General features: G+C 40.8%; 1 protein-coding gene across 2 annotated transcripts in view; it reads left to right on the top strand.

The window, feature by feature from the left end:
- Positions 1 to 16,363, top strand: part of agbl4 (AGBL carboxypeptidase 4) — a 288,623-nt gene that overhangs the window by 153,030 nt on the left and 119,230 nt on the right. For both annotated transcript variants that reach the window (XM_044199149.1, XM_044199150.1), the window contains one exon: positions 6,616 to 6,832. In XM_044199149.1, the coding sequence (XP_044055084.1) occupies positions 6,616 to 6,832 (217 nt within the window). The remainder of the gene's footprint in view (positions 1 to 6,615; positions 6,833 to 16,363) is intronic.

Below are 16,363 nucleotides of genomic sequence, written 5' to 3' on the forward strand. Positions count from 1 at the left end.
ATCTAGCCGAGACCCCTCTGGGATATATATGGGGCACGTTTTACCCTTTTTTTTTACTGCCATTGAGGATTGATTCGGAAAAGCTTACAGTCCAGGCAATTGAAACAGAGTATCTGAGAGATGACTCTAAATTGCCAGTTTGTCTTGGTATGAAGTAATAGATATCATGTAGCCTTTAATTATCCATATATATCATTATAGTGTACTTGCTGGCAAGAAGACAAATCTCACAGAACAAAGTAGCTATTGTGTGCTGTAGTGTTTGAGTTGATTTTTAAAAATGCACATCTCTCTCTCACTCTCTCTCTGAGTTTTCTACTTTTACCTCTCAACAGGTCACCTCTCACTCAAAGGTGTGGCCCTCTACTGGTCCATCCAGGCACTGTCACACTGCTCTGTAGTGAAGTTATGTATTTCCCTTTATTGAAAAGAACATTAAAAACAACCTGAAGATTTAATTTGAAGTTCAGTTTATTTGTCTGTACATATTTAAGAAATGCTACAGAAACATATTGTGCAGTTGTGATTAAAACACCCCAAGGAGCTTCTTAAATCAGATTCTCAGGAAATAACCAGGCAGAAGTCTTAAGATGACAAATAAAGACTGGAATGGAGACTTAATGATGAAAAAATTCAGAAACAGAAAGAATGAAATGAATATATATATATTAAAAAATTATATATATATATATATATATATATATATATATATATATTTATAGTTAGAGCAGCTTCTGTAATTCCTACAGTATTTACATCTCTGTGTGTGCCACCCCAGGGGTGATAAAAGTATCCCACATGAATGTATGTAAGTGCTGTACATCTCTCGCATTTCTATTAGATTTAGTGCAGAACATGAGGAGTTTGAGATAGAGGGGATGGCTAGAGCACACAGTCATATTTACATTGCATGATAAGAACATGATGATTTGGGTTCTGCTCTTATCCTGGTGACTGTGGTGAGTACAACAGTAGAGTGTGTTTCCATTTCTAAATCAACAACATGACAAAGAATAATGAGGGTGTGGGTCAGAGTCAAAGAGTCCTGAGAGTATTCCTGCGACAATTAAATATCTGTTAAAAAAAATAAATGCCAGAAAGTTTAAAAAATAAAATCACAGGCATGAGGAGGAAAGTATTTTGTCAACTAGACAGTAAATTAGACTGAGAAGTAGAAAACCATATGGGGAGAGGGAGACATGAAAGAGATGATAAATTACTGGAAGAGAAGAACTTTTACACACAAGGACACACACACAGCCACTCCCTCTGTATTAAACATATCAGCAGAACAAACAGGGTTACTCCTATAAACAGCAAACATGTTTTATTTAGATGAGAGTCCAAGATTTATGACTGCTTTCAGAATTTTATGGAAATAACTTCACATTTTATGTCTGCTGCATAATCTGAACTCAGGCGAAGCGCTGTGTGTGTGATCTGATATTGACTGACTTGATTCAGCTAACTCACCTTGAATTTGATTTAGGTCTAAAAACTGCCAAACCTGGGATAAGGGGGGCAAAGAAATTAACTAATTAAATTGACCTTTAATCAATATATCTATCATCTATGTGAATTTCAAAGAGAAACACTGAAGAGTTGAGATGTAACAGCTTTTAACAATGCCTCTAACAGGAAGCAGTGTAAAAGGCCACCTGATGAGAGTACACCTCCTTGGCTGTTTTGATGCAGCCATCAGGTGAGAGTGTCTTTTATTGCAATGTTTCAACCTCATCAGAGGGCTGTTTCTGACCTGAGAAGGCTGCTAACGGCCTGTTGTCTCCACAGGTGTAAGACTCTCAGCTCTCTCGTTACAGGAAAGTCCATAATTCACGAGTGTTATTGCTTCCTGCCAAACCTTACTGCTGCTAGCCAGAAGAACCTACCAGTAGCATTAATGCCAGCTATTTCACATCATCAGCCCTGGTCGTAATGTGCATCTTCTCGACTTGCTTACACACACACACACACACACTGCTGCAGAAAGTTAGGATTAACCTCTAACAGTGCAAGTTTCTCCTCAGAACTGCCCCACTTGAGAGGCCAAATCAGAATCTCTGATTTCCTCCTGCACATCTGATGCTCAATCGAAGGACACATTCTCATAAAGCCTCAGTCTAATAAATATACTGTACAATATACAGCAGGCCAACCGAATTACAAAGCAAGCACAGGTTGCCTAGTAACAGTGTCTCTAGAAAGCTTTGTTGCAACTTGATTTGCATCCAAAAAAGATAGATGGATGCCTCAAGAATATATATCCTGCCATGTTTACACACTCATGCACACACGCACATGTACTCTCTTCCCCACACATGAATATACATAGACACACGTTTGACACTCCTCAGATGATTCAGTTGCTGTTTTCTGCTTGACTTAGTATGCAAAACAAGAACATGGGGCCATGTTTTAAAAACAATGAGCCTATCTAACATCTGGCATCATTTTAGAGTGCCAAGAACTATTGCCGCTTCAATTATTGGCGTAGTAACACAGAGGGAGTAAAGAAATATGTCATTCAATGTGAAATGTTTGCCAAACGGACTAACTATTTGCCTTAAATGAGCTGGTGGAGATCTTTGGCGCGTGACAGCTGTACGGGCATATTGGAAGACATTTAACCTCCCTAACAGTTGACAGGATGAGCGTTTGACAAGCTGAAAGAGACAACAGTGAGACAGAAAATAAAAGGGAGTGGATGAGTGTGTGTGTGCACGTCCAACCCTCGTGAGTTTTGTCCTGTATCTTTTTGCCTTTGTCTGAGAGTGCTCAGAGCAGCAGTGATTGGCGTGTCCTCTACGCTTGATTGATTTGAAAATATAGACAAGATGTCGCCTGTATGAAAGCTACCAATTTATAAGCCTTCATCTCGAAACTTCAGAGAGACGCCGGTGCCATTAAAATCAGAGCGGGAGTTTGTAGCTACCAATGGTTCAGAAGTAGAAAAGCCCCGGCAAGCAAAGTGACACCTTGCTAAAGGCTGCCTGCTAGAAACCCTCTTTCTTTTCATTCTCCCCTTGTCTCTTTTTTTGTCCCTTTCTCTGTGACTTTGTATCTTTCGTTGTCTCTTTCTCTATTTATCATCCTTTGTCTAGTATTTCAGTCTCGCTATTTCTCTTTGCTCTGCATCTTTCTCTTTATTCTGTAAGGCTGTGATGAGATGCTTAGGCAGTTAACTTGTCCCACAGCTCACTGTCAAAGGAATGACCTTGATGTAGCTCACATACGGTTTGAGTTTGCTGCTTCCTTTCAGTTTGTGACTTTTTGCATATTCCTGTTTGTGTGTGTGTGTTTCTGTGTCTCTGTAATCACTGAATTGTAAAACCATGTGTGTGTGCGTTATCATCTGGGGGAAGCTTCTCCATTTTTTCCCCCTTATCCCATGCAGTGATAATTCTGTTTGGGAATGACGGCACTGGGAGGCACAAGGAGGTACCATTTAGATAAAACAAATTGCCAGCTGCCGAGCAAGAGCAGCCACTGCTTAGAAAAAAACCAAAGCGACTGTGTGCATTAGTGTGCATGTGCTGATGTGAAGATTTAGTGCATTTTTTATATTTTTGTGTGTGACTGTGGTACCTAAAGCAGGTACAGCCTCTTTCTTAGACTGTAGTTCAGGCCTTGCAGGTAGTCTCTTTCCATAAGAAGTCACAGAGCTATTTTCTCTGGCCTATAACTATAATGCTGTGATGGGACAAGCAGCAGTAATTAAAATCAATAGCCAGGACTTTTCCAGTCTCCGGCAAGGTCACACGCTGCCCAGTAGAGAGAAGGAGAAGGGGAAACAGAAACAGAGAGAAGTGGGATTGCATGGATGGGCAGAGCCAAACAGGGAAATATGTAAAGAGGTGAGGTGTCATCTTATTTTAATTAACCTGCACCTTGGAGGGCTGGCACCACAGTAATGTACCAGTGTGTGCGTGGGTTTGTTATGAGTGTGTCACGTGGAGGTTTATTTGTCCTTGCCAGTCAATTTTATTCACAGTATGCTCAACTTCAAACCCATGTGGTCTTAGGAATAATATTCAGGTTTTATTGGGGGGTATGCTCTAATTTTTCCATGATTAACCATTTTTCTTGTTTTTGTCTTCTACTTCTTTGTCCAGCTTTACAGGCTGTAAGACAAGGCTGGTAAGCTGGCTCCATTGGGAGGGCTGGGTGTGGTATAGCTAGCCACTGGCTGCATTAGTATTCTGCTGAGATAGCCACATGCAGATACATTCTCCTTTCTCCTCCTCTGAAGGAATAATCAGCCCTTCTTTTCTCTCCCTTCTTCCCTTCTGTCTGAGAGAGGCCAAGTGATTTAGCTTTTTGTTTTACTAGGTACCTGCAGGGACATCTTCAAGTGTGTTCACTGTGCATTTCTATGCAAGTCTGATGTATTAGGTGTCTGAGCAAACACATAAAACTCTCATGTGTCTCCTTCCTGTGCTCGCTCTTCAGAGGTGAGTCAGAGAGAGAAGTTCACTCTGTCAGAGTTAGCGCAGAGCAGTCTGTCCTGTTTGTTGATTATCAGGTCCTGTTCCTCACAGCCCCGATAGCATCTTCATCTGATCTGCTGCCAGAGACGCTAGCTCAGTAGCCAGCCCCGCCATCACACAGCCGCTATGCTGTTAGCCGCCACCCCTTCCCGTATATCTCCGTATCAGCCCCAGATCTGCCATCGCCCTGCTCTCTCATCTTCTCCTTATCTCCTTATTCCACCTTTCTCCCTGCTCCCAACACCCCAAACCAATAGTCAGTCATCGTCCTCATCTTCTCCCTCCTTTTATCCTCCTCTCCCAGAGCATCTGCCAGAGCTCCTATGGCAGCGCTGTTGTTCCCCATGCTTGGTCTTTTTCACGTAAACTGTCAAGGCGGAGTCGGTGAGTGACAGGACAAGACAAGAGAGATTTGGTGAAAGACAGGAAAAAGGAAAAGTGGAGAAAGAGGAAGAGATAAAGAAGGAAAATACAGTCACTTGCATGCATACAACATCCTTCTGACCATATCTCAGTGGTAAGCGCTAAACGAGGAAAGAGAGGAAGACAAAGATAGACAGGTGAAGAGTGTGAAAAGAAAACATGTCGACTAAGCAGAGGAGTTCTGTAGACTGCAGCAGCACTGTCCCGTAACCCATCGATCCTCCATGAGTTGCATGGATCAGTCAGCTTTATTTCGCCATGGGCCCAGCATGCAACATGCAACACGCAATTCAGCAAAGTACACAACCATAGCACACAACAAGGAAGACATAGAAGACACAACACTTAACATGCAGCACAGTACAAACCCTGTACAAAGCTCAACATCACAAGAAATATGACATACTGATACACAGATTAGATGCTTACCCGTCCCTCACTCTATATAGTATTTTTCTAAATTGCTCACACACTACAACTTGAGACTTGAGTACAGATTTTTTACTTTTCACTCAGACTGCAATTCTAAATTATACATCATGCAAAACACTGCATATAATACAATGGTGTCATTGTCGTCATAATTAAAATCTCTTGTGTTCACTTGGAAATTGCTGCCTTTTAAAATGCAATGCTGAAAACACCAGGTAGCCACATTTGATACTGTACTGCAAAATTCTCCAGTTGCCTGATAAATTAGAAGCAGAGGCCAAAAGATGAGCTCTGTTTTTGGAGATGAATGTATGGAAAACCGTTTAAAGAGAAGAGCAAGGAGGGCAAATGAATGACAAATAAGTCATTTTGGTCAACCATGAGTGTTTTTCTGTTGTTATTCATTGACGTTACAAAATTAGTATTAGGATTGATTATCATTTTGTGTGAGTGATCTTTGAGTGATCTTATCTGCTGTTTTATCATTCACCACAGGTCATTTTTGTTGCTTACTTACTGTGGTTGCCCCTTTCAATTTTGAAGGGAAACAAAAAAAGTTCATATTTCCCTAAAAGAAAAGTCTAATAAGATGCTAAACAACCTTGATGATGCACAGCAATCCTGAAAGAGAGTGATATTTGAAATCTCAAGTAATTAAGTCAGTTTGCCTTTAAGTTAATTGACTATCACTTTGTAATTTAATTTCAATGTTTTGCTGTTCACATTAATTTTCATTCTAAATCGGTTACATTTTGTTATGTCTGTGCTTCCTGGGTTTGCCTTAAATAATAAATGGTGGCGTTTATATGACAAATGATGAATCACAAAGTGGTGATTAATGAGAAATTGTTGTTTTGTTTTAAATCATCAGTTTTATGTGTTTGTTTTAATATTCACCCCTCACAAGTTAAAACCTCTCAGACTTCCCAAGAGGCTTGAATATCAGGTGTATCTCCTTACTTCATCGTATTCCTTTGCGAGCTGAACTCAACATCTCTGGAAGACGACAAACAGACAAGTTGATGCAACTTCTGCGTTAGGATTTCTCAACTCTCTAACTATAACGAGTCACTGTTTCCTTGTCTATCTTTACACTTTCTGCACTTTTCCTTCTTTTGCACAATTGCTGTGCTCTTATTGTTCCTCATATCCCTGCATATCTCTACGTGGTGCAGTTAATCCGTCTAGACCTCATGTCCTTAAATTTAAAAGACCTGTCCAGTAAATGACCTCTCTAATTTCTCTATAATGTGTTTGTCTTTTGCTGCTGCAGGCAGAGGCTTCCAGCCAAAAATGTGTACTACTACCGTTGCCCTGACCACCGGCGCAACTATGTCATGTCCTTTGCCTTCTGTTTTGACCGAGAGGACGACATATACCAGTTTGCCTACTGCTACCCCTACACCTACTCCAGACTGCAGCACTACCTGGCCAGCCTGGAGCGCAGGAACCTGCCCTACCTGCAGAGGGAGCAACTGGGACTCAGTGTGGTAAGTTGGGAGGTGGAATGTCCTGTGAGAAAGTGGAGAAGAAAGTGTGTGTGGTGGTAGTGGTTATAGCTGGAGCAGAGAAGTCGAATGGTGGTGAAGATTAGGGGTGGAAGGGTTGTAAGTGTGTGTGTGTGTGTGTGTGTGTGTGTGTGTGTGTGTGTGTGTTCAGAATAAGGAGACCCAGATTGGTAACTTAGGTGTGCCTGCCGGTCATAACTTCAGCCTCTCATGTTATTATTAGGATTGTTGCACTCTGAGAATGACGGACTGTAAGCCTCTGGGTATGTGTGTGTGTGTGTGTGTGTGTGTGTGTGTGTGTGTGTGTGTGTGTGTGTGTGTGTGTGTGTGTGTGCGTGTGTGTAAATGACTCTGTGTGTAATCAGCAGAGCTCTCACCTCGGCAGTAGGAGCTAGTGTATCATACACGCTGCCTCCAGTCTTGTCTGCTCTTATCAAATAATTGTAGGAGAAAAACTCATTAGAAATGCTTGAGAGATTACGACTTTTTCTTCTGTCCTCCAACATTTGTCAGAGAAAAGCTTGCTGCAAGGGGGGCACCATGAAAGTACAGGTATTTGTAAGGAGCACCTGACCATAACATACAGAAAATTTAGAAACCATGACAAAAACGGCTCACCGTACAGTTAAAAAACAAGAGTAATACCTCTATAAATAAAAGATCTGGTAACCTACAATACTAATAAAATAAAATTAAGTATTTCACATTCTAATTGTGGTCATATTTCAAAACCAGCTTCAGTGCAAATTCAATATTGAAAAGAAGAGAAACATGATTTACCTGTTATCCTTTTTTTAAAGTTATAATCCTTAAAATTGGTTGATTTGTTGATACCTGGTTTCTGTATGTTACAGCAAGTACGTTAGGGTTGGGCGATGAATCTAATTTTATTTTCAATAAATTAATAAAAATTATTTATGATTTTGGCATCCAAGGATTACGAAAACAAGAGAACAGATAAAACGATTATTTCATTTTGCGATGATGCTCTCGCTTTGTCTTGTGTTATAAATCCAGTGCACCCCTTTCCTTCACAGCGGTGCAGTCTCGCCCCTTCCTAAAAGCCCAAACTCACTCTCAGCCAGGCTGTGACATGTTTAGTTCAACTCGAGCTAAGATGACGGAGGGTTACAACTGCTATAACTTGCTAGTCACCATTATTAGCTTAAGCCTATGGCATTTTACACTGCATAAAATAACCTAGCGACTATTGGACTTACTCTACTCATAACTTAACAAATTACATATTATTTATACTTATTTATACTTTTCTTACTCACCGTTGGTTTAAGTAACTACATCTCCCAACAGAACATCACGGTTCAATTCCAGCGTTTTGTAATGTAATAACGAGTTGTCAACTCGAGTAGTTCACCTGTCTCTCCTATGCTCCACTCCATGGGTCCATCCGCCCCCCCAAAGCAGTCAATCTAGGCGAAACACTACGTTGCTGTCATCCTCTTGCACTCTAAGATGCCGTTTTAAAGTTAATAATGTTGGATTACTGTTTCTTATTTCATGGCCTATTTGGGATTTTTGGGGTAATGCATATATAGCCTAATAATTAAAAAGAAAATAGTGTTTGAAAAAGTTTTTTTCATCGTTCAACAAATGCATGATGTTTCCCAAGTCAATGAGTAAATAATCTCAATATTGACCAAAATAATCGTGATTATGATTTTTGCCATAATCGAGGAAATGTTCGTTTTGCAATAGCAGTAACTTAATACAACTCAGAGAGTGTTCAGTAGACCTATTGTGACTAGACAGCCAAATTAATAAAATTAGCATGGAAAACATCACGGCATAGTAAAATATAAAATGCACCTATGGTTCGAAGAGCAGGAAGTTACTGTATGGGTTAGTGTGTCATACTAAACTTCCCACTCCATCTGTATTACTACTGTGTTGCATTTAACATAGTGTAAATACCAGGCTTTACAATTCTGCCTGTGCAGCACACTGTTTTTGCTTTATTTTTAAGCCACATCATTTGTCTGAGCGAGACAGAGGGGAACAGAGAGAGGACAGACTCGGTTGGTTTGGCTCACAGAGTCAGTATTAGTATTCATAGTCATAGAGAGGTTTTATGGCCGTATTTTTCTCTTTATGTTCTCTGGGCCTGGGTGGCAGACAGCCCAGCCCCACCCGCTCATATCTCTTTCTCTGTCTGCTCTGCTCTATCTCATGCACACATGCAACTACACACACACTCACACACACAGGTCAGAGGGGAAGGGATGATAAGGGATGAGGAGAGCTTTCTGGTTGCATCAAAGTTTAAAGATGGATTGCTGCTGTTTCTAAGGCACAGTCTTTGCAGGGACACCCCAATAGTTTTAACCTTCTAATGGGTACAGTTATCTCATAAGGATGGAAATAAGAGCCAGGGCCATTTGCACTGCCATTCTTCTATCTTGCTGACTAATTTGTTTTCTGTAATGTATTCCTCTGAACAAAATCTCTCCTTTCCAGCCTGCACTGTTACACTCAGATACTGGAAAAAAGCCTCAGCCCTTTTTAATTTTTACCTTCAGCTCTCTTCATCATTATGAATGATGATGTAGTGTTTACTGATTCATAAGGCAGGTATTTTTTATTATCTTACTCAAACCAAGATTCACAAAAGCAGAGTGAATTGAATTTAATGTGTAAATTACATTGAACCAGATTGAGTTCACTTCAACCGAGTTGCATTGTAAGAAGTCACTTTTAGTGAGAGAGGAACATAGAGCGACAGAAACGGGGAGAGAGATGTAACAGTTCTGGAATGAATGAAAAGGGCAAGCCAGGAGGATCTAAATAAAATTTTCCGATCAGCCTCTCAATTCTCAAATCCTTCACTTTCACTCATACTCAAACTGCCAGTTGAGACTTTACAATAAGAGAGGAATTCACCTCTTCAGGGAACTAACTTTCATATCACAGTGAGTGGTACCTCCCAAAGTTTTTCACTGCTGATCATCTAACATTCCCCACATGAAAAGAGAAAGAGAAACAAGACTGATGATTGGTTATTAGTAGATTAGATGGAATATCCTGATGAGGATACACAGCTATTCGTCCCAGTAAAGCCTGAAAACCTCACTAGTTTGTCTACCATAAAAGATTGTCTAATAGACATTAATAGACAATCTGCTTACGCAATTACAGTCCTCACTTGGTGCTTTTTTCCAACGATACTGTGTTGATTCCAACCCTAATTTTGAAATGCATATTAGTAAGGTCGTCCAATCTTGTTTTTATCATCTAAGGAACACTGACAAAATCTGTTCATTTCTGAGCTTCAGAGACCTCGAATTCATCATACATACTTTAATTTCCTCACATTTAGTTTACATTATTGGTCTCCTCACTGGCATAAATCAGAAAACAGTTCAGACTCCAAACTGTACAGAATGCAGCAGCTAGGCTACAAACAAAAACCAAGACAAGAGAAAATATTACTCCATTTTTAATGTCTTTACACTGCCTACCAGTTTATTACAGATTTTTAAGATTTCTCATTATGTTTAAAGCACTATCTGTCCTGGACCCACGCTATATCTCTGAATTATTGTGCCCTTATCAAACTGCACGTAGTCTGAGGTCCTGTAGGCTGTTCCCATGTCAAGGTGTAAGACTTTTGCTGACAGAGCACCTCAACTCTGGAACAACCTGCCTGACGAACTCAGATTTGCAAAATTAGTCCTAAAGGAATAATTTGACATTTTGGGAAATATGCTTATTTTCTTTCTGGTGGAGAGACGAGAAGATACCACTCTCATATCTGTCCGGTGAAGACTACAGCCAGCCAGAGTGGAAACAGGGGAAGCTAGCCTGGATCTGCCCACTTGCTCAACAGCCGCCTATTAGCACCCCTAAAGCTCACTAATTAACACATTATATCTCGTTTGTTTAATCTGTACAAACCTGAAGTGTAAAAACTATTGGTGTTTACGAGGGTTTATGTGCTGGACTATATCTTGGTATGGAGCAGTTGCCAGGCAACCAGTAGAGACTCCAGGAAGTTTCTTCTCCCAACAGTAAGAAAAAGGCTGGCACATAACCCCCGTAAAATGGCTAATTGTCATTTTGCACTTTGATTTTGTATGGATTAAACAAACAAGATGTAATATGATAATTATTGAGCTTTATAGGTGCTGGTAGGTGGATTTTGTTACCTTTTGACAGAGCCAGGCTAGCTGTTTCCCCCTGTTTCCAGTCTCTGTGCTAAGCTAAGCTAACAGGCTTCTGGCTGTAGCCTTATATTTAAGACAGATATGAGAGTGGTACAAATCGTCTCATCTAACTCTCTGCAAGAGAATAGTTGTATATGTTGAGCTATTGCTTTACAACTTATTTTTATCAAAAGGATTTTTATAACCTTGTTTCATTTGGGTAATTTGTTGTCATGTTTGTATTTATGTGTGTATGTAGTTTGGTATATGTAATACATATGTAACAGGGATGTTTATGTAAGCACACAAGTAAGTATGTTTAACAAGTATGTTTATGTATGTATCTCAAACACACATACCTGTAGGGGACAGTCATTGACATAATGCTTTCCGTAGCCCCTTATCCTAACCTTAACCATCACAACTAAATGCCTAACCTTAACCCTTACCCTACCCCTAACCTTAACTCAATTGTAATGTGTACCCTAAAACCAAGTCTTAACCCTCAAAAAGCAGTCTCAATTTTTGTCCACACAGTGACACAAGTCCCCATGGGTTAGTGTGCATTAGGGTTAAAGTCCCCACCGGGATATAAGAGCATGAAACATAAACACACACACAGACACATAAACACACAGACACACACATCACCCACAAAGACAAATACCAGAAGAATTTCTTTTATTCCCCAGAGGAGAGGGGTTTGGATTCTTCCTGTTCCTGCTCAGCTGGGTTCATGGCCCTGCGTCTGTTCCTTTAGTCCCTGTCTGTCTGAACATTTCCTTTTGTAGACCATCCTGACAGTATCTGAGTAAGCCTCTCTTTCTTTCTCCCCCTGAGGCATCCATGTGTACAGAGACACAGAGAAAGAGACATGCTACAATACTAACAAGCCTCTTTGAAAAGATGCCTACTGCTTCCTTCTTTCAAACTATTTCCTCATTTCTGTACAGTCCTCAAGTGTCCTCAATGGCCTGGCCATCTGGAATTGAAAGCACCTTATTTTCCCACCTTGCCTGTTGACAAAGCGTTTTTCTTTTTTCTCACCAGTAGGCAGTGTCTGCCCAGGAGTTGCGGAGGCAGCAGTTTGAGTTTTCCTTTTGCTGGCCCTGCTTGGGAGGCCAGGGCTATGACACTATTAGTCACCTCTGACACAGCACAGCCTCTGCCTGTAGACCAGATGGAAAGAAAGTGTAAATGAGAGCACTCAGGGTGGGAGAGAGGACAGGCCACTGACCAGCCTTAAGGTTGTCCTAGCTTGCGTGCAACTCAAGAGGCCTGAATCCTTGCACGCTATTATACTGTGATTCTGTTCACATACTCACATCAAGTAAAACTATTGATCTCAGAATCACAGCGCAAAGATGTCACATCCACTCAGTTTTTTTTTTCTTTTGAAATCTCACAAATCAAAGCAAGATTATGATAGATCACTTGTACTGTGTTGAAGAGAGGCACTGTCAGCTGCAGTGACTTAACATTACTTAGACTGTTGTGATTGAATTTTAGACCTAATCCTGTCTGCTATCAGTGTTCAGGTACCATGTCTGGGTGTCTGCTCAGTGGGAGAGGAGTCACGAAGAACAGGGACCCCCCCCCCCATGTCTGGAGCAAGAGGAGGGGAGTGGAGTGGAGTGGGCACTGCAGTTATATCTGCCTGGCTGCCTCTCTCTCTCCTTATCTCTGTGTTTGTACACTGGGTGCCAAGATCCAATCAATAGCCACTCCAGCCGTGGAGAGAGGAGAAGGTCAGCAGCCACACTGGAGAAGCCGGGCCAGGCAAACTGACAGAGACACACAAAACATAGGAAATGTACCACATTTCTCCTCTTGTGTTAACGAGAGATTCTTATGATTTCTGCCTCCCAAGCACTCACAACACTTTTTTGAGCTTTTTGTCAGGTACAGGTACTTCATCAGGAGTCAATTTAGGCTTGAAACTTCTTTTTCTAATGCAATAAAATATTTTAGTAATAAGATATTAGAAGACTTTTTAAAGGGAGCGTTATACAGTGTGGCAAGTTCTTGGGAAGACAGAAATCCCAATTATAGTTTTGGGCTCAGCACGTGGAAAATTGTGCATGTATTTTGCACACTGAATGAGTGACATGGGCATTTCATCATCACATTTTGTATTTCTTCAGTTTTGGCTGTGCATCACAACCCTGTAGAGTCATTCTGTAACCTAACTTAATTTAAAAGAATAATATAAATATATAATAAATAATAATTGAGCTGTTTAACACATTAGGAACAGCACAATTCTGTCACATTGAATATTCACTTTTGTGTGGAACTTAGTGATTGACACCATTCATATCTTCTTAGCAAGGGTTTTTCACATCATACATTGTCATCAAGTAATGTAACAGCATCCATTGTGACGAAGTGCCAGTTTTAATTACAGTAACTAATTAACGTCAACTTTTTCTGAAAGTGGACTCTGAGAGCTGAGTTCTTGACACTGGAGCTATTCTGTGAATGGCTGTGTGATTGGTTTGTAATGAAGAGAGCCCTCCAACTACTGACTGCCTCCTTCAAAGGCCAACACCTGAATAGCCAATCAGCACTTTATCATGTGGATGAGGTGATACTGCAAAGTGAAACCACATGACAGATATGAACATCCGCTTTGTATTTGAGTAGTGAAAGGAAAGTCCATACTGGCTTGGTCTGTTTACTGGTAAGACACAAACAGATTTAATTATACAGTTTATATGAAAGCAAAAAATTGCATATTCTCTACAGTGTCAATATTTTTTACTACAGTACCACATACAAATGAGACAGATGGAGCTAGGCAGACGATTAGAAATGTTAGCTATATATTCCCCCAAACATAGATAGTTTTGTAGCTTTGTTAGCATATATTCAAGACAGACACAAGCACTTCACCAGTCAAGCAAGCTGGCACCACTAAAGTAAGTAAACTGCTTTTCCCCAAGCTGAGAGGTAAACAGCTCAAGATAACAGAGTTTTTTTCCCTTCAGTGGCAGACTGTTCATGAATGCATTAGCTGTGGCCTAAACATCAAACAGGAAAAGAAAACTTATTTTAAAAAGAAAAATGCAAAAAAAAAAAAAAAAGACAAGGCAACTTAAGGAATACAGCTATATCAGCGGGTGGAAATTAAATTTTCACTCCACATTTCTTACTCCCTCAACTAAGCTCTGATGAAGTTTTTCTTTGTGTTTGTCTTCTGCTTGTTGTTAACTTTATGGGTCCTTGCAATACCTCTTTGCCATTTTGCTTTGCTGTTTTTGCATTTGTCATAAATTGTTCTCTGTTGGCCCCAGGAAGTTTTCTATTTTCCTTGGCAGCAGCAAACAGGTATCTGGATGAAAGAGCTAGACTCTTTATCGTCTAATAATATGTTAATCACTGCCTACAGCACGTCAGCATCAGAAATTCCTCAAAGATGGAAAGGTCATCATTGTATCATTGTGTGTTTCTTAGCAACAGTTCTTGTTTTTATGCTGCTTTGTCTTTCGCTTCATTAGTGAGTGACCCTTATGCTATCAGACGCTTCTTACCAACATTGCAGTATCTGTTGTCTAGCACTGGAATCTGAGAAAAAGGTTGAGCCATGACTGTCCTTTGGCCCCAGACAGTTGACTAAGAAGGCTGGTCCAGAGGGAGCAGAAGATAAGCAGGTTTATGATCTATGTCCTTACGTTATAGTGTTGTATGGCCTCTTATCTCCAACCAATGGTTCCCCCAGGATACTAGATGCTTTATTACGCATCCCCACCCATGCATCTCTCCCATCTCTCTGGCGATCAAGTACGCGGTAATGAGGGAGAGGTGGTTAGGATTGGGAGTTGGTGGAGAGTGCATTAGACATGGTTGTTAATGCGTAGCCTACTGTGAAAGGGATGGAGTGTCTGTACCGGTGGTGTGTTCAACTTTACAGTTTTACACAGTGCAGGTCAACTGTGTGTGGACAAAATATGGGAGATAAATAGATTAAAGTATCACAGATGAAGCTCTCTGAATTTGATGGTGTGATGTTCACACAGCGCTGACCCCTTGTTGATCCTTATTATAATGTTGGCACAAAAGCACACAGATTTTGGGTTACTCAGACAGAGATAATATTTATTTTGGAAATTGGAACTTATTCACACCTTAATGGCTTAGTGCTCTATCTCTTTTCACTCCCCCTTTGTCCCTCTTCTTCTCACGTCTCTCCTGTGTTTCAGTAAATAGGAATTAAGCTAATGAAAATTTATCCGAAATGGCTGATGTCTATGGGCCTACAGGGCTGTGAACCAGAGTTCTGTGGATGGTGGATAGTTGAGGACCTGGTTTATGAAATTGAAGAGGAAGAAGTATGTAATTTCAAACTGAACCTATGTATCAGTCAGCAGACATCTCTCTATCTGCCGCTCTTTGTCTTTTAATGTCTCCTACCTCTTGGACTTTAGAAGCAAATATATTCCCATCCTTGCAGCTGCGTTACAGCCGTCTATCTGTCCTCGTCTGCCAATGGATATTTACCGGATGGAGTATGGAGCAGGGAGCACTCACTCTGTCTCATTTGGGTGTCAGGGCTCAGTTCCCCAGGGGGACACAAGAGGGAACAAAACAGATAACATTCAAGGCTTTTAATAAATCAGAATACACCTTTCTGACAGTGTAATTGCTTTCCATTGCCCGGCCCAAATTTACCAGCAAGCAGGAAAAAGAAGTTAAAGAGGGTAGAGAACAAGAGAAAGAAAAAGACAGGGAGAGGAGAGTAACGCAGAGCGGGCTGTACAGTAGATCATTTGTTTGGGGGAAAAGAATGAAAATTAATGAAAAGAGAGTTGCTCGCCCTCCAAAGGCAGCCAAGCTTGAAATTCACTTTGAGGGAAACTTAATTTGTTGTAAATGGGCAAAAAACATATTACTGCGCAGCGCATAGAGGGGCTGCACGGTGTGTCCGTCTGCTGCGTCTGTCTGTCGGCATGTGTCTGTGGCAGATGAGGATGCTATGCTCTGAATAGCTCAGCTGAGAGGAGGGAAACACAGGAGCCTGTTAATAACTCCAGTAACAGCATTCTCTTTCTACATGGCTGCTCTTCAGCACTCCCTTCTAGCACGTCTGAATACAACTCCAGGATGTGGAGGAGAACTTGTCAAAAGTTACTTGTAAGGAATAAAGTTTGGCCTGTTCACATCAGGTGTACGCATATTTGTATGTGTGTGTGTGTGTGTGTGTGTACATGTGCATATACATGGTTTTATGTGTCCCTCAGCTGGCATTAAAGGATAGCTTCACATTAAAAAAAAACTATTGACATGCCCATATGTACATTGGAAAAGTTGTTTCTCCTGTCCTTACTGGCTGTGAAGAGCTCTGTTCCTAAAG

Source organism: Siniperca chuatsi, linkage group LG6, assembly GCF_020085105.1.
Source record: "Siniperca chuatsi isolate FFG_IHB_CAS linkage group LG6, ASM2008510v1, whole genome shotgun sequence".
Lineage (NCBI taxonomy): Eukaryota > Metazoa > Chordata > Actinopteri > Centrarchiformes > Sinipercidae > Siniperca > Siniperca chuatsi.